General features: G+C 51.5%; 1 protein-coding gene across 1 annotated transcript; it reads right to left on the reverse strand.

Moving 5' to 3' along the window:
* Positions 1 to 994: 994 nt before the first annotated feature.
* Positions 995 to 22,588, reverse strand: LOC146336728 (cytoplasmic phosphatidylinositol transfer protein 1-like). The gene is made up of 7 exons (XM_084817878.1): positions 22,564 to 22,588; positions 21,306 to 21,460; positions 18,473 to 18,544; positions 16,118 to 16,213; positions 14,095 to 14,250; positions 13,304 to 13,367; positions 995 to 1,671 (listed from the first exon to the last, which is right to left on the reverse strand). The coding sequence occupies exons 1-7, from the start codon at positions 22,586 to 22,588 to the stop codon at positions 1,406 to 1,408; spliced, it is 834 nt and encodes a 277-aa protein (XP_084674004.1). The 3' UTR covers positions 995 to 1,405.
* Between the last annotated feature and the right edge of the window lie 12 nt (positions 22,589 to 22,600).

The raw sequence follows: 22,600 nt of genomic DNA on the forward strand, positions 1-22,600 counted from the left end.
CTGGTGGGCTTAGAGATCACCCGGGCTTAGAGGAACTCCTTTGAGAGTTAACTAAGCAAAACCCCACTCCAGCATCAGTCAAAATGGATCCCACAGCATTTACTCCCAGGCAGAACACACAAGAGCACTGGTGGCAGTGGGTTCCACAAACAGTGGCCCCTGGCTACACAGCAAAGCTGCACACGCAGGTTTTGTGCCACATTAATAACTGCCTAGACTTCCCCAAAGAATCCTGGGCATGGTAATTTAGTGAGGGGCAGAGAACTCCCTGTTCAGAGAGCCCTCTTCACATTACTACCAGCCCCCAGTAGTCTCCTCAAGGAAAGGGAATAAGATTACACTGGTTCTCATCTGTGGTGCAACTATGCCCACTGTCTCTCCTGCAGACGGAGGCAAGTGAGCCACCTGTGTGATTGCTCAACATGGGTAGGCCAGCAGATGAAATGGGAATCCAGGCTCAGCCCTCATGCTACAACCCAAAGGCGGCCACGATGGAGCAGTGAATTTAATGCAATATTCTCCTGTGTGGGGGCAGCTCAGGAAGTGGTGGGGGTGGGAGACGCTGCAATACAGCAAGTGCTTCTAGACGACCCTTTGATTGTGCAATTGCCTCATTTATGGAATTCTGGGGTGGAGGCTGGTGGCTGACTTTGGCGGGGCTGTGAATGCATTCTGGGTTTTAGCCAAAACCAGCCAGAACTCTAAAGGACCTCTCCGAGGTGCTGAACCCAATTTAGGGATAGTGCTGAACCCTATCCCTAAATTGGGTTCAGCACCTCGGAGAGCTCCTTTAGAGTTCTCCTTTAGCATTCTGGCTGGTTCCAACTAAAATCCAGAACGGATTCACAGCCCCACCGAAATCAGAGCCACCAACTTCCACTGGTATTTGGATACAGCCCTCTTCTATTTGTAACCCTCCCATTTCGCCCCCCCCAGTTTTCCAGCCCCCCACTTTTCTAATCACAAAAAACCGGTTCAGGAGAGGAAGGCGGAACAATTGCGCAACGTCTTTTGACTTAGGAGCCGTCTGGGTGGAAGCACTCCTACAGGCACAGTCACAAACGTGCCAGAGGAGACATCAAAGAGAATGCCAGAAGTCCGGGGGTGCTTGGACAGATGCCAGCAGGAATGAGGGAGGGGTCGGAAAGGTTTACTTTTCAAAGATGCCCCCACAGTCTGATGGGAAGGAAGCAGCATTTCAGCTGCGGGCCTCTCCTTGGTCCAGTACGTGCGCATTGCCCGATTCAGGACAACGCGCGGGTCCAAACGGGCTCTGGAGAAATAAAATAATGATCTGGTAAAAGCGAGGAACGTCCCCCCTCTGTGGGAATGAATGGCTGTGTGCGCATCTCCCCCTTACGAGGGAAGGCACGGCGACTCCGGAGTGAGCCCGAGGGGGCAGCCATCACTCCGCATTGGTGCGCTCCCTCAGTACCGGCAGAGAGAGCATTTCTGGAGCAGATTTCTTCCGCGGTCTGTCCTTGGGCGCGCTGAGGAAGTCTGGCGCTTCGCCGCTGAGAGGCGTGGATGGGGCGCTGGAGGGGGCACTCTGAGTGCCAGGGGGGAGGCACACCTCACTGATGGAAATGGTGGGCGCCACCAGGCCAATGATCTCGTTGGTGGCCTCCTGCGTTTCCTTCTCGTACAGACGCACCTCGTCCATCGTCATCCCTGTGGGAAGCAAGCAAAGGTGGAGGGGGGGCTTTGTGAGGAGGGGCCATTTCATGTTAGAATGTCAAGTGCAGGCTTCACACTCCCTCTGTGGTAGGCCAAAGCTACGCCCTCTCCTCAGATGCTCCCGTGGGGCGCTCCCCTCCCTCTGAAGCGTTAGCACGGTCAAGGGAAGGGAGAGCCAACTGTGGGCGTTCGTTGCCCTCGCCTCTCAAGCGCATCACATTCAGCCCTGGAGTTAGTGCGGTGCAGCTGGTCATTCATTTTGGAAATGGGAGATCTGGGTTCTAATCCTGACCCCCACGCCCCACTCATGCGGTATACTAAGTCATGCAGGGCAGGTCACCCTCTCTCAGTCTAAGCAGCCTCACACAGGGTTCCTCCGATCAAATCGGATGCAAATGGAAAACGTGCTTTCTGCACTGAATGATAAGCAAGACAGCGGGCCAGAAGGAGACCTGGGCGCTGGATCAGCCCCATCAGGGAAATGGACACAGGAGTCTTCCACACATCAGTGAGAGAGGCCTGCCTGGTGCCTTCTTTTTGGTGCCCGGTGAAACCTTCATTCATTCATTCATTCTTCCAAGCCTTTAAAAAATAACATCTGTATTTCTAATATCTTGAACCACTGTTTCTCTGCCATATATTTGTTAGTGATCTGCTTTTATTCTGTTCGTTGGAATTTTATATGCTGGAGGTTTTTATGCTGCAAGTGCTTATTTTATGATATTGCATTTTTAATGGTATTTGATCATTTTCATGCTGTCAGCGTTACTGGGCTGCTTTATATACTGTAAAAAGAAATTGAGGCAATGTAAACTTAGCACAATGGTGGAAGCTTTTTCCCTGAAAGGCAGCTTACCCACCAATACCCATCCTGTCACAGGGGAGAACACTGGGCATGTTCCAGGGAAGTACGCCCAGGGTGGCAGCGAGGCCCAGCCAGGGCCCTGCGTGGGCCACGTTTATAGCCCAGAATCCTTTGCGCTGTGCAGGGGTACGTGGCAGGCACGGAGGGACAGCTGACGCTGAGCAAAGGGTTCCCTCAAGCAGAACATTTGAAAAGCAGTTTTAAATCAGATAAGGACAAGCGGAGCCTGCAATAAAACATTGTAGGATGCTCCTGTTCAGGGTTCCAGTCGACCAGCCAAGCCCCTTTCCAAGATACTCCATTCCCCCTTCCCAACAGGTAGTCACCATTTTGTGGCCACTGAGCATGCTCAGTCCTCGCTGGGCTGTCTTTTTTTAAAACCCCTTTGTGGGGGTTGTACTTCTGTCAACCTTGGGAGTTCCTCTGAGCAATTTATTTATTTATTTAAAACATTTCTATCCCGCCCTATTTCATTAGGGTCTAAGGGCAGCGTACAGATAAAATCAATTTAGACAGTAAAAAACAATAAATAATTTAAACAGCTGAAAACATATTAAACCATTAAGCAAGCTAATACCAGTTTAAAACCTAAAAGAATAAAACAGTTAAAACAGTGTGCTACTTTAGGGAATGCATTTAGCCCTCAAAGGCTTTGCTAAAAACCCATGTTTTTACTTGGCAGCAAAATGAAACCAACGTCTGCGCCAATCGGGCCTCCAAGGGGAGGGCATTCCACAACCGGGGTGCCACAGCAGAGAAGGCCCTCTCCTAGGTCCGTCCATAGTGTAGCATGCTGATACATGCCTCTTTTGCATGGATAGTGCCGGTTTGGCTACTTAGGGTGCAATGCTATGCATGTGCAGACAGAGAAAAGGCCTACAGCTCCCAGCATTCCCCAGCCAGCATGGCTGGCTGGGGAATATGGGGAGTTGTAGGCCTTTTCTCTGTCTACACATGCATAGCATTGCACCCTTAAAGACCTACACTTGGAGGAGGGGTTCACTGCTTGTATACAGGCTGGAATTCCCCCCCGCATTCCGACTGGAGAAGCGATTACTCACACACAGACCAACGAGTGAGCAGGGACATGCTGACTAGCCCCACCCCTGACTCAGCACGGGCCGACTAGCCTTGCCCCTTGGCTGCCACGTGTACACTTGCAGGGAGGCAGACTTCTGTGCAATCTGGAACCCTGCATGGTCGGAGTTCTGAGTCGTCTGAATGCCTTTGCATGTACAGGCTGTATAGATACCATTGCATGTACCCTGGAGACTGTATACACAGAGGCTGGGAGGCGAGGTCGTTGGCCCATGCAACACCAGGGGCAGGGCTAGCCCGCCTCTGCCCACTGCTCCGTGCTCACGCGTTGCTCTACATGCGAGTCAAAACTTCTGAAGAGGACTCCAGAGTTCTGGCACGTCTACGAGGAGCAGGTAAACAAACGAAATAAATGAAAACACCCTCCTGAGCGACAAGAACCACTCAGATATGACAAGCCGCCAGCAAGAGTTGGTGGCTTTTTGTGTTAAAACTCCCACTGCCTTCCCACACCCCTTGATGGACCCTGGCAGGAAATGGAACCCATCTGGAGCTGTACCGGCTCTTCAGACCCCTGAGGAGACACCCCTTTACTCTTCATGGGAGTTGGACGCCAGCTGTTGGCAACCCTCCCACCAATACTGCTGCTTCGTACCTAGGAAGGGGAGCACATCCCAGTGGAATGCAAGGAGGCCACAGGACAAGGCAAAGCGTGTGCGCGTGCCAGGGCCCGCATCAAGGGTAGGCGTGGTTGGGCACCTGCGAGGGCCCACGCCCTAGCGGGGGCCCGCTGGCAAGAGCCCCCTAGACATGTTCCTCCTGTTCACCACTGCAACCAGCTTGTTCGCCTGCCTCCCGCTCTGGGCCAGAGGACGGTGGTGGCGAGAGAAGGAAAGGAGATGCTGCTGCCCACTTGCCCGCTGGCTCTCTGCCTGTCAGGCAAGCAAGGGGCAGCCATGATGAGGAGGAGGAGGAGCGAGAGCAGCTGGGGATGATAGGGGTGGGCAGGCTCACTGAGGGAGGGGGACGTTCAGGTCGCCTGGCCCAAGGACCCTTCAAAACCTGGAGCCCGCACTGCTGTGTGCGCGTGCGTGCGTATAGTAGACCTCTCCAGGTTTCAAACTAGAAGCCTTCGGCTGGCTGGGGTGGGGGCTCCATAACATGAAAGCACAGAGGGGGAAAGGAAACAACAGGAGAGGCTGCTTCGAGAATTCAGCACATCTCAGTGCGTCCCCCAGCACAGGGCCTGGTCTAACCCGAACACATGTTTAAGGTCAAGGAAGACCTTAACGGAGCCTGCCTTGGGCTCGGCGCTCCATTGTTGGCACAGAAGCAGGACCCCAAGGCCACCCAGAATCCGCAGCCAGCCAAGAGCTGTTATGAGGGCCGACCCAGTGAAACATCCCAGTGAAAGCTCTTGCCCCACTTCTGGAGTTTTTCTTACAGGCCAACACAGCTTCCTTTGCTTGTGGAAGGCTTCCTGGGTTGACAGAGAGACTCTGCAATGACACACATCTCGAACCCCTCTCTCACTGCACAGGCTGAGGCCATATCTACATAAAGGAAGTGTCAGGGCGTTCCTCAGAGGCCCCTGGGAAGGGCAGTTCTGCTAGGGGCACTAGGAACCATTCTACAAATGATGCAGAATGAAAGGGTGGAATTCTGGGCTGTACCACATCAACATGCTGATGGAGACTCTCTTTTTTGTTGCTGAGCTCCCTGCAGGTACAAGGCTGTCATCTGCATGCAGAAGGTTGTAGCTTCAGTCCCTGGCATCTCCAGGTAGGATTCCTGCCTGAGCCCCTGAGCTGATGCCAGTCAGTGTAAGCAATACAGGGCCAGACAGACCAATGGTCCAACTTGGCAGGATGCCGCTTCTTATTATCCTATTTAATTCAGCCCTTTATTCAGAGCCATGAGGACTGGAACCTTACTTTATTTTTAGGTGAAGGACGACAGCGGCAGAGCACATGCTTTGCAAAAGGAAGTCCCAGGTTCAATCCCAGGTATTTCCAGGAAAGGCTGGGAAAGACCCCTGCCTGAAACCCCGAAGAGCCGCTGCCTGTCAGCACTGTAAACAGTCTTGAGCTGTCAGGGTTGGATCGGAGCCCAGAGATCCCCAAAGCAATTCTTAGGAAGAGATAGAAACTGTGGGAGAGGAACCCACGCACTGTTCAGAGGAGCAGCCAGGAGGAGAGCCCCTCCCAGTACACATTCCTGAGAGTGACAGTGACCCTGGCAGGGAGTTTCTGGACGCTAGGTGCTGGCGAAGCTTCAAGTGGGAGATGGCGGGCGCTGAGAGAAGGTGCTCGGCCTGCTTGGCGTGATGGCAACAGCGGCGCCCTGATGCCGCATGGGAAAGGGGTGGACTCTCTCCTCCTAACCCATAAGTTCAGAGGTTTCCCGCCTTCCCCTCCAAATGGAGATCAACTGATTCCTAAGGCTAGAACCCCCGAGTAGGCAGCTCTCTTAAGTCTCACTTGTAGGCTCAAGCAATTAGCATCTGTAAGCGCCATTAGGTTGAATGGGAATAAAGCCTTGGAAAAGAGCCCTATTGTCTGCGTGTTGATTCTGGCTACCTGAGGATTGCAGAAGGCGGCAGGGGCAACCACCCGACATGAGCAATGGCTTGTCTCGATCTAGGGCAGCTTCCTATGTTCCTAGACACCCAGCACGTCAAGGAGAAAGGTTTGACACTGCCCTCTCAATGTGCTGGCTTACAGCATTGGTGGGTGGACAGTAGGGCTCCAGATGTTTTGGACTTCACCTCCCAGCATTCCTGACCGTTGGCCATGCTGGCAGAGGATTCTGGGAGCTGAAGACCAAAACACCTGCAAATCTAGCTTCTGTCCACCCCTGGTTTACAATATGCAACAAACTTTGTACACAAGACAGCATCAGAGCATACAGCCCCCCACCCCACCTGCGGTCCACAATGGCGCCGCCCAAAATTCATTCTGCTGAATGCTAAGAGCTGCTCCAAGAGGCCCAGTGCAGAACTATGTATTTCTATTAGAGAACTACACGAAACTACAATTCCCAGGGTTCTCTCTGGGAATTATCTCCAGGAATCCTTGGAGAAAGCCACAAAACCAGTTCAAAGGTTGTTGCGTAGAGGTGCCCCATATATGCCCTTTCTGCTGTTGCCCTCAGAAGATCTCGGCACCCCCCCCCCCGCCCCATTTCTTGGGCACGTGTACAGAAAAGGGCTAGCTGAGTCCAAAGGGAGGGGGAGCCTTGGTCCAAATGGGGCTAGAAGGGGGTGGAGTGGAAGCAGGGGGAAGAAGCCACCTTTGTCAGGTTCAGGAGAGCAAACCAAAGCTAAACCAAAAACAGAACATACATACAAACGGGGAGTCTTGGGCCGGGTGGGGTGTTAGGGTTCCTGGCTGCAGAAGTTTTTGTTTGTGGCCACGTGCATCTGAGTCTCGAAGGCACGAACCTCCTCCAGGGACATGTCTGTAAGACGCAGAGATGCTTTCAATGCTTGGTTAAGTAAAAAAGGAGCAAGGACAGGCAGAAAACCGGAGGCGCCTGAGGGCCGCAAATAGCCACGGAGCTGTCATTGTCACATGGGATGGTGGCTACGTGGAATTCAGGCTGAAACTCTAGAGGGATGTGACCCCGCCCTTCCAACGCACAAGGGGCCAGACCACAATGAGGGAATAGGTCTACTCATGGACAAATGAGTCGCTGTCTGCTCACATTTGGGCTTTCCCTTCCCATTGGGAAAAATTCTGTAGCCTAGAAAGCAGCATTGTCACAGCGCTGATCATCTGCTCGTGGGGGGGGGGGGGGAACAGAGGGCCAAAACAGACATTGTTTTGAATCTGGCTCTGGCAGCTATGTCTTTTTTTTTTTTTTTTTCCATTTTTACTCTACAGTAGAGGCAGGGCCCCCCAATCGAGATCTTATAAGCTCCTCTACCCCCCCCCCCACTCTAGGGTCCCAATATGAATCCAGACCCCACGCCCACTCCGAAGTTTTTATTTTATTTTATTTAAAGTGCTGCTGTTTGGGGCTACATTAGCACAAGAACTCAGAGAACTGAATCAGAAAGGAAGGGACTGATCCCCAAACATGGTGCTAAGGCGTGCTAGCATGCTGTCAGAGAACTGCTAGACAGCCAAGAGAAACAGATCAAATTAAAGGCTCCTGTGAATCCAAAGCACTCATCCACGGCAGAGTGTGCCCTGCTACGCCTCTGAATGATGCACCGTACTGGTCTTGCTGAATTCTGATCAGCCCCTACTGGCTGGCATGGTAATTCTGCGGAATCAAGACACTGGACCTGATTAGACTCTCCAGTCACTCCCCATGGAGAGACATAGCAGAGTTACCTGCCTGCAGAGAAGGCCTATCCAGGACAGTGGCTCACGCAGAACCACAGGAGGCAGGGCTCCTCTGAGCCACACTCCTGTCCCTCCACTGGTCCTCCCGTTCACCCTTGTTTGCTGTCCGTGCAAGGACATACCAAGAGTCCTGCACCAGCCGCAGGCGGAGGTAGGGAATGGGTGGAAGGGCCAGCAGAGGGCAACTTGCACTTGGGGGATTCGTCTGCTGCCCCCAGTTGGCAGCACCCAGCGAAGTGGGGCAGAAAGTTTCCCCACGCTATATTGTTCTGCAGAATTTTCCCCTCCGTTTTTAGAAATGGAGGGGAAATTTGTTTCATAAAAAGCGATCAGTATCCAAATTAATGAATATAATAAAAGTCAAATTGACTGCTAAAAGACTGATACTACAGCAACGGAAGGATAAAAGCTCACCACCTATAATGCAATGGATTGAAGACTTAACAACACTAGCAACATTTGAAAGAGAGGTATAGAGGCAGCACTTGCAAATGGACTTATATTTGGATATTTGCTCTGCTTTTACTGAAGTTTAGGTATCATCCATTCCTCCTTTATTCTTTTCTCGTCTATTTTTAGAATATTGTAATATTTGGAACTGAGGCCTTGAAAGCCTGTAGTTGTACTTGCACATTTCTTTTGGGTTTGTTTTTGTTTTCTTTTGTTGAAACTCACAATAAAAAATTTGGGAAACAATTGGGCAACTGGAATGGATACAATACCAGTCCAATCCAAAAATCGAGTGTGTAGTTCACTGCCATGGTCTTGAGGGGCTGCGATAATTGTGTACCAGTCCTCTGGTTCCGTCCCACTCGTGTATCCATCACATGTCTGCGCTTATGCTCCCTTCTCTGAATGACGCTCCTTTGCTACTGCAACATGTGTCCATAGCAGCCTTCCCCAACATGGTGCCCCCGAGATGTTCTGAACTATAACTCCCATCAGCCCCAGCTGGCATGGTCAATGTTCAGGAGGCTGTCATCCGAAACATCTGGAGGGCGCCACCTTTGGGAAGGCCGCTCTATAGGTTCCTAAGAGTGGGTCGGAGGGTGGGGGGTTTACAGATGCCCCAGCACGGAGGCATAGAAGTCTGAGACAGCAGACAGCAGCAGTGGACAGCTGAGTTGTTAGTGCCGTTATGCAGGACAGAGGGTGAAAGAAAAAGCCAAGCATCCTCCACTAGAGAGAAAGGAAACCCTCTCTGAGCTTCATGGCGATGGCTGGATGGCTGCCAGCCTCACGACACGCTGGCAACTGCCTTTGCCAACTAATAGCCACTTTCGGTCACCTTACACACAGCCACAGAGGTGCCCCACGAAAAGCAACTACTTTGGAAAGAAGGAAACAGGTTCTTTGAGAGCTGTTTGCTTTTCGCAGTTGCACCACCTCAAGTTCAGAATCAGCTTTCTATCAGGTGCACAATCCAACATCCTGAAAATCTCCGCTGGCATTTAAACAAACAAACAAACAAACAAACAAACAAACAAATAAAAACACTTCAAGTTTCTAGCCCTTATGGTTGCAGTCAGACCTGAAAATGTGCAATGCTTGGTGAGATCTCAGAAGCTAAGGGGTATGTATGTGAGATGGAGAGCAACAAGGAACTTTCAGCGGCTGGGGGATGGAGTTTTCACTGGCCGCTTCTGTAGGTTCTTGCTCTTCGCCGTACACTATTTTCAGAAATTCTGTCCGTTAAGACCAGCGGGTTGAGATCCAGGCTTCATCACACTTGGAGTAGATCCAGTGAAATCAAAGGGACTTCTGTTAGTCACAACTAACTTAAGCTCCACTGATTTCAGTGGGTCTACTCCAAGTATGACAAAGTGTGGATCCAACCTGATGTGCCAAACCTGCATAATCATTTATCAGGTCATGGGATTTTAGTATCGGTCCCCTGTTCTTTCAGCGCCTTGTCTTACCAGCAGGGGGTGCGAAAGGGAGGAAGACGCTCCTTCCAAGAGCTTCAGAGGGTGTGTGTGTGTGTTCTAGTTCTCCTGCTGGGTGTGCCGCTCTTCCCCTTTGAGTACCTTAACATCTGACTCATAGCCACTCATAGCAGAAGGGACAAGGCGGGCACGTTTGATGCAGTGCTCTACTGAATAGCTTCATCGTCCCTTGCAAAGCTACTTTGGAGGCGACCTTTTTCTTCACTTTGCTTCTCTGCCGGAGAATTTCTGCTCCCCTGCTGCCACCAGGAGGCAGCAAAGCCCAGCGCCTATGGACCTTGCACGGTGCTGAGCTACTCGCAGCCTGGCCGGCTCCTTACAGAGTCCTGCCTCGAGGTCTGTTACGAACTAACAGACCTCAGTCCTTGGGAAGGGCCGTAGCTCAGCGGCAGAGCCATTGCTTCGCATGCAGAAGGCCCCAGGTTTGATCTCCGGCCTCTCCGGGTAGGACTGGAAAAAATCCTGCCTGAAACCCTGGAGAGCCGCTGCTGCCAGTCAGTGCTGACAATGCTGGGCTAGATGGACTCAGGATCAGAATATAGGAAGCTGTCTTGTCCTGAGTGAGACCGTGGGTCCATCCAGCCTAGTAGTGAGGGCCACCGATTTGGATGGCTTTCAAAGGGGGTTAGATAAACTCCTGGAGGAGAAGGCTATCCATCGCTCCTAGTCCTGGCGGCTGTGTGCTCCCTCCAGTACCAGAGGCAGTGAGCCTGTGTACACCAGTTGCTGGGGAATGTGGGCGGGAGGGTGCTGTTGCACCCATGACCTGCTTGTGGGTTTCCTGTGGACAGCTGGTGAGCCACCGTGTGAGCAGAATGCCGGACGAGATGGACCCTTGGGCTGATCCAGCATCAGGGCTCTTCCGTTGTCAACTCTTGACTGGCAGTGACTTTCCAGGGTTTCAGGCAGGAGTTTTTCCGGCCCTACCTGGGCCGGAATCAGCTGTGTAAATGTACTGATTCAGTTTAACATAGATTTGGATTGATTAGTTAATTAATTAATTGCATTTTTATCCCGCCATTTTTCCTCTTTAAGAAACCCAAGGCGGCGTACATAATCCTCCTCCTCTCCCTTTTATCCTCACAACAACAACCCTGTGAGGTAGGTTGGGCTGAGAGTCTGTGACTGGCCTGAAGTCACCCAGTGAGCTTCCATGGCCGAGTGGGGACTAGAACCTGGATCTCCCAGCTCCCAGTCCAACACTCTAGCCACTACACCACACTGGCTCCCCTCCGCAGGCCGATTTTTGCAAGCCCCGCCTTTGAAGGGAAGACTTTTCTGCGAGGGAAAGAACCATTTGCCCTGGTGCGGTTTGCTCCAGAGAAAGCTGCTGCAACTGCCAGGATTTGTGCCCTGCACAGGTACTGAACTGGGGATCGAGATGGGGAGCCAGTCACGCCAGCGAGTACGGCCCTTTGTAGCAATAGGCCGGAACATGTCTGGTAATATTGCCTGGCCCTATAAAAGTTGGAGCAATGGCAGCTGGAGAGGAAGGGGAAAGTGTTGCCTTTGCCTGGCAGCCCCCCCTCCCGCCCTGTAAAAGATGATAGGATGTCACTTGGATCAGGAGGGAAGGATCCAGAGGATCAGCCCAACTCATGTGGTTGAAATATTCACACAACTGACCTAGCTCGAGATCACGCTGAACGACTGTGGCTTTGAATTCACGGACTCTGTGTGTATGTGTAGTTCGTCCAGGGCATCTCTGGGCAGCTGCTGGTGCCCCGGCATGGATGCCTGCCTGGGCCCCCTTTGCCAGATGGCGAGCAGCTACAAGCTGCCATTTAAAATCTCCTACAATGCCCCGCAGCAAGGCGATGTCAGGGCATTCTGGGAAATTCAAAATGGCAGCCACCTAGCACTGACTGGGGCATTGTTGTTGCTGCTGGGTGAGCCCACTGTGGGGGGGGCGCATGGACACAGGAGGGAGCCCACGGAGGGCACCACGCTGAGGCCCCCCCCCCAAGCTTGGAGCCAGCCCTATGTATGTAAACGAAGGAGGACTTTAACTCCAGGACGTTGCGGGGTCAGCAGTGGGACAGAGCAGCAAACAGGCATGATCTGGAGTCAAACTCAGTGGAACAGCAGACTCAGAAAAAGCAGGAGGGAGAAAAGACAGAAGGGATGGGATTTGAGGGGGAAAGTTAGTAGTGTTAGAAAAGGAAGATAGGAAACCTTGCTTCTTCCTGCCCCAAAAATGGGGATGGGAGGAAGACAAATTATCCGCCATTCCATTTACCCTTGGCAGCCTTCCTCACACCTGGCACCCTCCAGATGTGTTGGACCACAACTCCCATCACCCACAGGGGGTGATGGGAGTTGTGGTCCAACACATCTGGAGGGCACCAGGTTTGGGGAAGGCTGTTCTTGGCCCCCTAAATGCATTCTTAAAATGACACTGGCTAGAGAAGGAGATGAGCTGGTAACAGGGACACCAGGTGTCCCAGGAAGCTCAGAGGGGCGAGACACTTTGGGGCAAGGTCTGGCCAGAGCTGGCTTTGAGAGAAACGGAAAGCTCTTGAACCCAACATCCTGCGTGGCTCTCCCACGACTGCAAGCTCATTCTTTGGGCATGGAACCTTCGAGCACATGCTTGCAGAAACCTCATGCCAGATTTGGTCTGCTGCAAAAGCCACTCCTGGAATGGGGTCCGTACACTGCATGAGAATTGATCGCTGCCAAGTGGAATCCTGGCTGCGACCTTCTATTAAATTCAGTTTTGTTTTTAATATGAAAGGTAATTCATTTTGTGTTTTTAGTATGCCTTGCAAGCCACCCTGGAGATCTTTAAAAATCCAAAGGAGGACTGGGAACATTTCAGAATACAAAATGAAACGAAGTGGGATCCTCAGTTCCTGCGAGACCTTGGTCACAGTTCCAAGGAAAGCGGACCAAAGGAGTTCCATCAGTATGCAGTTCTAGGACTGCACCTAGTGACCCGTACTCAGGAATGCTGATCAGAGAGCTCAATTACCTTTTAGCCATCTCATCACGTACTCACAATCAGGGAATTTAAAAAGGGATAAAGGGAGGGAGGCTTTCCCCATTAATTCAATGCATGTTTAAAGATAAAAACGAGGGCTCGGATCCACGTTCCTGATTATGAGTAGAGAGAGATGGAGGGTGGTAGATAATCCAAATGGACGAAAGCAAAAATGCAAAGGTGCAATTTTGCGTATATGGTATAAAGCAGAGGCAGGCAAACTGGTGCCCTCCAGATGTTTTGGCTCACAACTCCCATTGGCCTTAATCAGCATGGCCAATGGGTGAGGGATTATGGGAGTTGTAGTCCAAAACATCTGGAGGGTGCTGGGTTGCCAATCTGTAGCACAACCCTTTCACAACCCCGGAATCCAAGCTCAGGCAGGGAATGGAGCCCACCCACCCCACCTCCAATCCAAACCACACCAAGGGAATTAACTTACCACACCACTCGTCCACCCAGGCAAAAGCTTGCCGGTGTCCTATCAGCAGGATGTCCCGGATGACCTGCAACCCAAAACTCTGTGAAAGGCACTGTGGGGATCTTCTGTCTTTTGGGGGGCATTAAACAAGGCAAACTTCCCGGGGAGGGATCTCTTACAGTCCTCAAATGTTAGCAGAACAGTTGTGATCCTGGCCAGCAGGAGGCAGCAATGCACACAGGCTGATCCCTCCCCATTTCCAGACTTACAATCAGGCCTGATCCTACTAAACACAGCTGACAGAACACAGCCAGCTTTAAGGGGTGCTTGTAGTTAAACAGGGCTAGATATCCTTCTCCGATGATACGTTTAAAAGTGCTAATAAAGTGAGCGGATTTGAACTACTTCTAAGCTGGCTTTAGCCTGCGTTTGTTGTCTCCAATACTAAATGCTGTGTTGCCACGCTTTCTCTACATAGAGCAACTCTGCTGTAAGTCACGCCAGACTTTCCAACACTATCCATGGTCCTGCAACTCCAGCCTGGCCCTGCTTGCCACCTGACTGACTACAATGCCCTCAGGAGTCTGCCCCTAGACACCCTCTGCCCCTAGACAGTAACAGCAGGCAAGGGAGCATGTGCAGAGAGCACTGCTTTGATGCTTTCCCACATGGTGCAGCAGCTGAGATGAGCCAGCCAAAGAGATTCAAGCGCTTCTTGTTCCCAGGATCAGTCCCCTCCCACATTCCGCAGCAGGGCCCTTTCCCGCCAATGCTCAAACGCTCCAGGCTGCAAGTATCTCCCTGCATCTCACCTTGTGGACAAATTGCTCCACCCGCGTCTGGAGCCCCCACACCTCGAACTTGACGGTCACCAGCTTGTAGGAGCACATGATGGGCCTGGCGTGCTCCCGCCAGCCCTCCTGCAGCGGGCCACGGCCAGTCTTCGCTGAGCTGAAGTACCGGAGGTCCTACCGCCGGGGGGAAGAGGAAAGGCAAAAACAGGGGAGTTTACAAGCAGCAAATACGCTTCGGCAGAAATAACCCAATGCATACTGGCCAGACGTGCTGCATGTGTCCGATTTCCTCTCGGCAAAGCGTGTGGCCGTCATGATTTGCCAATGAAAATGTGACCCAGCGGCTAAACACCAGCAATAATTGGAAACACTGACTTTAGCTGATGTTTTACTGGAGTATTTGTGGATTATTAGTACTACGATGTTGAATCAATTAAATTCGCAAGATTTTGTGCCTTAACTAGGGCAGCATTTTCCAAACTACTGATATCAGTAGCATATGCTTTTGTTTGACTTACAATTTAAGGCACACTTCATTTACACCATGAAAGTTTATTTTAGATCATGCCCACATTAACCAGGGGTAGAGAAACCCTGGCCCGCAGGCCGAATATGGCCCATGGGGGTTTCCTCATCTGGCCTGCCGCCTTCTTCCCAAGGCCTTAACCCCTCTCCCGGCAAGGAAAAGCTCTAATCAGTGGAGGCCGGTGGCTCCAATGTCAGTGGGCTGGTGAATCCGCTCCGGGTTTCAGCCAGAACTCTAAAGGAACTATAGCTTCTTTAGAGTTCTGACTGAAACCCGGAGCGGATTCACCAACCCACTGACAAAGGAACCAGCAGCTTCCACTGGCTCTAATCAGTAGCTGACTGGAAAGATGAGCTTTTCCCTCTTGAGCACTGGAAAGGGTGTAGTGTGAGAAGGGCACCTTTGCAAGGTGAAAAATGCACCCATGGTAGAGACTTATATTATTACCATCTCCCCCTTCCTCATCCTTTTTTGTAAACTACCACCTCCCGGCTCCCGCAAACATATCATTCTTTTATCATCATCATCAAAGCTGTAACCTCTCCTTATTCCGGCAAAAGTAACCACATTTTTGTTGTTTGCTTATTTTGTTTTATGAGAATAATGAACACTGTCAAAATAAAATGAGTGAGGCTTATAGAAGTATGTGTTGCGTGGAGAAAACGGATAGAGAGGTTTTTCCTTCCTCATAATACTAGAACCTGGGGTCTTCCCATGAAACTGAATGGTGGGAGATTTAGGGCAGGAAAATGGAAGGGCTTCTTCACATGGTGCACAGGCAAACTGTGGAATTCCCTGCCACAAGATGGCCACCAACTCAAAGGATTGATGAAGATGATGATAAAAGAATATGTTTACGGGGGTCAGGGGGTGGTAGTTTACAAAAAAGGATGAGGAAGGGAGAGATGGTAATAATACAAGTCTCTACCATGGGTGCATTTTTCAGATTGAGTCTGAAAAGGATTGGGCAAATTCAAGGAGGAGAAGGCTATTCATGGCTACTAGTCATGGTGGCTATATACTACCTCCAGGATCAGAGGCAATCTGCCTCCATATGCCATTTGCTGGGGAACACAAGAAGGAGGTGCTACTGCATCCATGCCCCATTTTTGGGCTTCCCAGAAGCACCTGATTGGTCACAGTGGGAAAGAGGTTTCTAGAATAGAAGGGCCTTCGGTCTGATCCACCCTTGGGGTTCTTCTTACATTCTTGATTGCCGTGATTGCTAAATGGAACCTCCAGATTTAGAGGTAGTGTACCTTGGTGCACCAGTTGATGGGGAACAAGCCTAGGAAGAGGACTGCTGCCTCCAAGTCCTGGTTGTGGCTGGCTGCTGTGGGAAACCACGTCCTGAACTTAGATGGACCTTTGGTCGGATGCAGCCTCGGGGCTCATCTGTGTTCTTACATTCTCACAGCAGGACTAACACACAATCAAGGGAAAGGCCACACACACACACACACACACACACACACACACACACACGGCAATGAGGCGCCTGTCCTGTCCCGTTACCTCCAGGCTCTGGTAGTAGCGTTCGGGGATTTCGTCAAAGGCGATGTCCAGGAATGTCACTTCGTGGTCTCCCAAGATTTTTTCCCTGTGGAAGATCTGAGAAGGGTGGGTGGGTGGGAGAAGAGATGGGGCTGTAAGGCTAGCAGCTTGCATGGGAGGTAATTGAGATTACAGCCATCCAGAGGCAGCAAAGTCAAGGAGGGAAACAAGCCCATGAAACCAGCTGCAAAAAAGGGCCGTCCTTGGGTCTGTGAGAGGAGAGACTCTCGACATTGTGTCAGCCTGCCTGGTAGGGAATATATGGAGGGGCTACCATAGCAGCTCATGCCCCAACGCTCCCCCCAATGCCCTCCTTCTGCCTGCCACTGGCACAGCCACTTCTTCTACACAGCAGGGGTGGTGCTGCCCAAATCTGGCAAGAATGGCCCAGCTCCTGTTTGGTTCCAAATCCGGGTGGGAAGACTTCCCCCTGTCTCCATCATCTTCCCCCATTCTGTTGCCCTCCAGATGCTTTGGATGACCACTCCCATTGTCGCTGACTGGAGTTGAAGTCCAAAATATCTGGAAGGCACCGGGTCGGGGAAGGCTGACCCACATCACTGGGCCTTCCCAGGGAGGAGATGCCACTCAGGAGCAGCGCACAGGCTCTGCATACAAAGCCGCGTCCTCCCTGCTCTCGGTCGTGACCTCCACTGCTCCAGCCCCAAAGGTCTCCTGTTCCCTCAAGAGACGGCTTTCTCCCTTGCCGCCCCATCTGCTTGGAACTGGAGTGGAAGGGGAGACATGACAGAGGTCTACAAAAGTATGCACGGCGTGGAGGATGTGGACAGGGGGATGTTTTTCTCCCCCTCTCAAAATACTAGAGCCCGATGGGGCCATCCCATGAAGCTGACTGGTGGGAGATTCAGGACAGAGAACAGGAAGGATGTCTTCACACAGCGCGGAGTTCAGCTATGGAATTCGTTACCACAGGATGTCGTGACGGCCACCCGTTTGGATGGCTTTCAAAGGGGGCTGGACAAACTCATGGAGGAGAAGGCTATCAGTGGCGACTGGTCCTGATGGCTGTGTGCTGCCTCCAGTGTCAGAGGCAGGATGCCTATGTCCACCAGTTGCTGGGGAACATGGGTGGGGGAGTGATGGGCCCTTGGTCTGATGCATGTGTTCTTAAGATTGCGGGTTCCCGGTTGACAGCTGGGCAGCCACTGTGTGAACAGAGTGCTGGACTGGATGGACCCCTGGTCTGGTCTGATCCAGCATCATCAGGGCTCTTCTTCGGTTCTTCTTCTTAACTGGCTCCAAGAACACCTGTGTGACGCCACCTCTCTCGCTTTCTTCAAATCCCTCCGCAAGACCCGCCTTTTCCATGAAGCCTCTGGCACAACCCGCCAGTCCCCGTGCCCAACTGCAAGGGTGCGGAACCTCAGGCCCCTGGGCCAAATCCAGCCCACTCAGGGCCACATCTAGCCCTCTGAGGCTCCCCAGGTGGCCACGCCCCCTTTTCTCGGCCCCACCCGGTACTCCTGACTGCTGACTGTTTGGTGGCTTCTCGGCTTTTGCACTGTTTATTGTCTCATCCTAAAAAGGCTGAAATTCCTCCCCTAAGCCTTCGCTAGCAGCGGTAACAGCTTTAAGCTAAAATATGCTGGTATTTTTGGTGTTTTGGCCTCACCCTCTTTACTTTCAGCCCTGTGACTACTGGAATGAGGCCCCCGAGAGCTCATCTGAAATGGAATTCAGCTCTCAGGCTGAAAGACGTTCAACATCTACTGCAATGTAGCCTGCAACCAAGCCTAGGCACACACACAACTGGAACAACCGCATATCGCATCCTTGTTCACGCTGCCTCCACTTCCTTCCCCTTCCTCGATGGTTTGGAACTGCCTCCAAAAACACTTTTGTTGGATTTTAGATTGTATGCTTCTTGAGGCAGGGACCAGTCCTCCAAGAACACCTATGTCAGATTTTAGGTTGTATGCTCCTTGAGGCAGGGACTGGTCCTCTTGCCACAGCGGCATGCACATAGATTTCGCTGTAGCAATCAATCAAGAACAACAGACGGTACCACGCACATTCCGTCTCCAATTAAAGGACCTTAGGTTGACGCTACGAAGGACAGAATAGACGATCCTAGGCTAGACGGATGAATGATCGGACTCCATTCTGCCAGCTTCCTGCATGTCACTGAATTGAATCTACTGACTGGCCCATTTCAGTACTGGAAAATGAAAGCCTGGAGGGGCACCCTCTCTGCCATCTCCCCCCCCCCCCCCCCGGAAGCTGTCACACAGGGACAGTGAGCAATACTGGGTTAGATGAGACATTGTTTCCAATATGCATGTTGGGAGCACTCACGTTTGCGCTATCTCCGCAGTTATCCTCGTACTTAGTTTCTATGTAGATAGAAAACTTTGGCAGAAAGGAGCACTGCAAAGAAAGAGGGAGATGGAGGATCTGAGAATGTAAATGGAGGGATACTGCTGGAAAAGAAGAAGGCAGCCACCTGTCCCCTGCTAGGTTCTGTTCCTACCTACCTGCCTGCCACCCAAAGTTACTAGATACCCAGGGGGAAAACTCTGTGCTAAAACAACACTAAAAAAAAGAAAGTAGAGACATTCTGCACCAAGAGAACGCTAGTACTGAATACATTATGCAAAGGAAGCCAATATGCATTTTTTTCTTACTTTTGCATATTTTATTCTGCTTTTTGCTAGTCTTGAAGGAGCAGGATTACGGAGGGCGCAGAAAAGCTTGTTCAGCCACTCTGCTGGCTTCTGAGGCTGCCCATACATGCTCAAGCATATCTCTGCAATCATAAGGCCTAGAAACTTTGGCCTTTGTTTTGAAAGCCAGGAAGCTCAATACCCAATACTGCCTTCTGTAAGTTTTCTGCATTCCTGCCAAAAGATGGCAGGAGCACAGCCTTTTAGTTAAGTAATACTTAATATTTATATTAATTTTGATATGGCCATTGGGCATCTCAGTCCTTATTGGGCTGCTGGGGTGTGTGTGTGTTTTTCCTTGGTTCCCCACCCCCTGGAAGATCTTTTGTACTTCGGTTCCCCCAAATATGCTGATAGTTCCCCCTCGAAAATGGACGGTGTTGTTTTGGCTACATAAAGATATGTTGGAGAACTGAGCTGACTCTAGTATATTAGTATCTGCTTCCCCCAACCTGGTGCCTTCCAGATGTTTTGGACCACAACTCCCAGCATTCTTGATCATTGGCCATGCTGGCTGGGGCTGATGGGAATTGAAGTCCCAAACCTCTGGACTGGAAGGCACCAAATTGGGGGAGGCTGGTATAAGTGTGATATACTAAATGCTGCTTTTCCTGTGTATGTGAAAGTACTCGCCATTCAATCCTCTACGAATTCACTCAGAATTCCGTCCCGCTACTGCTCATTGGAAGGACAGATACTGAAGCTGAAGCTCAAATATTTTGGCCACCAAATGCAAAGCGAAAAGTCACTGGAAAAGTCACTGATGCTGGGAAAGATTGAAGGCAAAAGGAGAAGGGGACGGCAGAGGATGAGATGGCTAGATAGCATCACTGATGCAATGAATATGAACTTGAGCACAGTCCGGGAGAGAGCGGAGGACAGGAGGACCTGGCGTGCTGTGGTCCATGGGGTCACGAAGAGTCAGACACGACTTAACAACAAATGTTCAGTGTTCATAGGATGGCAGCCTTATGGAGCAATCCGATGGCCGCTAGGCAGCGTCTGCCAGGTCATAGGATATTTCGGATTCCCAGCTCCAAGGTGGGAGACGGTGCTCTGATCTCAGAGCTGGGAACTGGAAGTTCCAACCTCTCCCACTCCTTGCTGGTGTGGAAAGAACTATGCCAGCTGCCTCTCTGAGGTTGGGAACACAATCCCAGAGAGGGGGGAAAGGGGGTGCTTCCGTGGGCGGGGAGGGGACTGGGGAGGTCAGGATACGAGCCTCCTTCCCTCCCCCTCCAAAACGCTTTTGCTAGACGGGCAAAAAAGCCCATCTAGTGAAAACACTCAGCAGGAGGACGGGGAGGCAAAGACCACCTCCTCCACTCCTCCCACCCCGCACAGGGTGCTTGTACGCCTCTGAGTTCGGGGGCTTGTGAGCATCGAGGATGCAACCCATAGGCTCGCACCCTAGATGCGTATTTTCCCAGGTCCAATTTATAAAATCAGTAGAATCAAGTGGTAAAGCTTCTCTTGGACAGTGCCACTTCAGACGAGATGGAGCGTACCCGAGCGTGCGGTACGCACACACTCTGCAAACCAGAACAGGCCTGGTCATCTGTCTTTTTGCCATCTTTCAGGCTGCTGATATGTCAGAGATATTTTGCTTGGACTGGTACACGGGGGTGCTCAGGCCAGTAAAAACATACAGGACCTTTTGCAGCCTGTCTATAAAACCCGACCCTGTATAGTTTGCTGAAAGGGTGGAGAGGGGCGTGGGTTGCGAAATGCTCAGGCTCAGCTCTGCTAAAAGAAGACACTTGGCAAAATTAGGAAGGCGGCTAACAGTGGAATCCGATACATGTCTACTCAGAAGTAAAAACCTGCTGAGTTCAATGGGGCTTGCTCCTAGCGACCCGAGTACAGGATTACACTGAGTAAGTGATGCATAAGACTGCACCAGAACTGAATGGGTGCAATAGTGTAAAACCACCAATAGATATGTATACGTCAAGGGTAGGCATGGTTGGACACCTGCCAAGGGCCGACACCCCAGTAGGGGCCCACTGGAAAGAGCCCTCTAGACTTGCTCCTCCTTTTCACCCTTGCAACCTGCTTGTTCACCTGCCTCTCGCTCTGGCCCAGACAGCGGTGGTGGTGAGAAGGAGGAGCAGGAGATGCCACGGCCTCCTTGCTCCCTGGGTCACTGCCTGTCAAGCAAGCAAGTGGTTGCAATGGCGAGAAAGAGGACGAAGAGCAGCTGGGGACGATGGCAGTGAGCAGGCAGGCTCACGGAGGGAGGGGGCCCATCAAGGGTGCCTTGTCCAAGGGCCCTCCAAAACCTGGAACCAGCACTGATGTGTGTGTGTGTATCTCAGCAGCAGCCCTCCCCCCCCGGGTCCTTCTCCAGTCTCCCTTTTGCATCCACAAGGGAGGCGGCTCTGTGCTGCCATGGAGTCGCCACCTCAGGGCCACCCTGGACGTTCAGAGGAGCGCGGAAGTTGCCGGCATGTCTCGGTCCTTACCGTGTACTCTGAGACGGTGGCGAGGCAATTCCAGGAATCCGCAGGACAGCAAAAGAGAGACACAGAGAGAAGCAGTGATGAGATGGAAAGGGAACGGTTGCTGCTTCGTAAGTGAATTTCTCTCTGGCAGCTTAATCCTCCCAGCTCCCCTCCGGCTGTTGTTCCCGGGAGTTAACCCCATTTCTGTGGGGGCAGCTGCAATGGGAGCCAGGTAACCCTTTGCCCAATCCGCCGGGAGGCAGATCAGAACTCCAGCTAAGGGGTATTCAGACTCACGTTGCTTTTGTCAGCACTTTAGGGGGGATCCTATGCATATTTAGACAGAAAAAAAGTCCTACAACTCCCAGCATGCCCCAGCCAGCATGGCTGGCTGAGGCATGCTGGGAGTTGTAGGACTTTTTTCTGTCTAAACATGCATAGGATTGCCCCCTTAGAATCCCAAACGCTTAGCACAGCCTTCCCCAACCTGGTGCCCACCAGATGTGTTGGACTCCAACTCCCAGAATCCCCCAGCTGGATTGGGGAGGCTGCTTTAGCCGAGTAATATTTAAAGTGGGAGGAGGGCTGCAAAGTTACTCCATGTGTGTGGTTTATACTAACCACAGCTTTTATTTTCGGTTGCAACATCTGAATTTTATGACAGGCAAGGATCCACAAGGCAGTCACTGCGGCTGCCATGGTGACTGTCTCATCCCAGGTCACGACGCTGGGCTGTTATCCCACTATGGCCACTATGGTGCCTGCCCCTCCCAAGGACTTTGATTGGAGGAAGTGACCGAGTTTATTTATTTATTGCATTTATATCCTGCCTTTTTCCCTCCAAGTAACCCAAAGCAGCGAACACAATCCTCCTCCCCTCCATTTTAACCTCACAACAGCAACCCTGTGAGGTAGGTTGGGCTGAGAGTCTGCGACTAGTCCAAAGTCACCCAGTGAGCTTCCATGGCTGAGTGGGGACTAGAACCTGGCTCTCCCGACTGTTCACACCACACACTAACCCACCCTCAGTGGTTGAGTGTGTGTTGCTGTCGAACCGTGGGTTAGCGTGTTGTCTGAACCTAGGACATTTTCTGCAGGGTGGCTTGTTAACCACTCTGAACAACCCAGCCATAAACCATGGCTTCTCAAGGTCGCTTGTTTGAGAAAAATAAGCCACACTGTATGGTTAAGAAGCCACCCTGAGGAAAATGTCCTGGGTTCAGACAACATGCTAACCCACGGTTCAAAAAGCAACACATGATTCAACAACACCCCACACTCAACCGCTTAGTGTGAGTTAGCATGCTGTGTAAACC

The sequence above is a fragment of the Heloderma suspectum genome, chromosome 12, assembly GCF_057233095.1.
Source record: "Heloderma suspectum isolate Gila_16-S chromosome 12, 16-S_ref, whole genome shotgun sequence".
In the NCBI taxonomy this organism is placed as follows: domain Eukaryota; kingdom Metazoa; phylum Chordata; class Lepidosauria; order Squamata; family Helodermatidae; genus Heloderma; species Heloderma suspectum.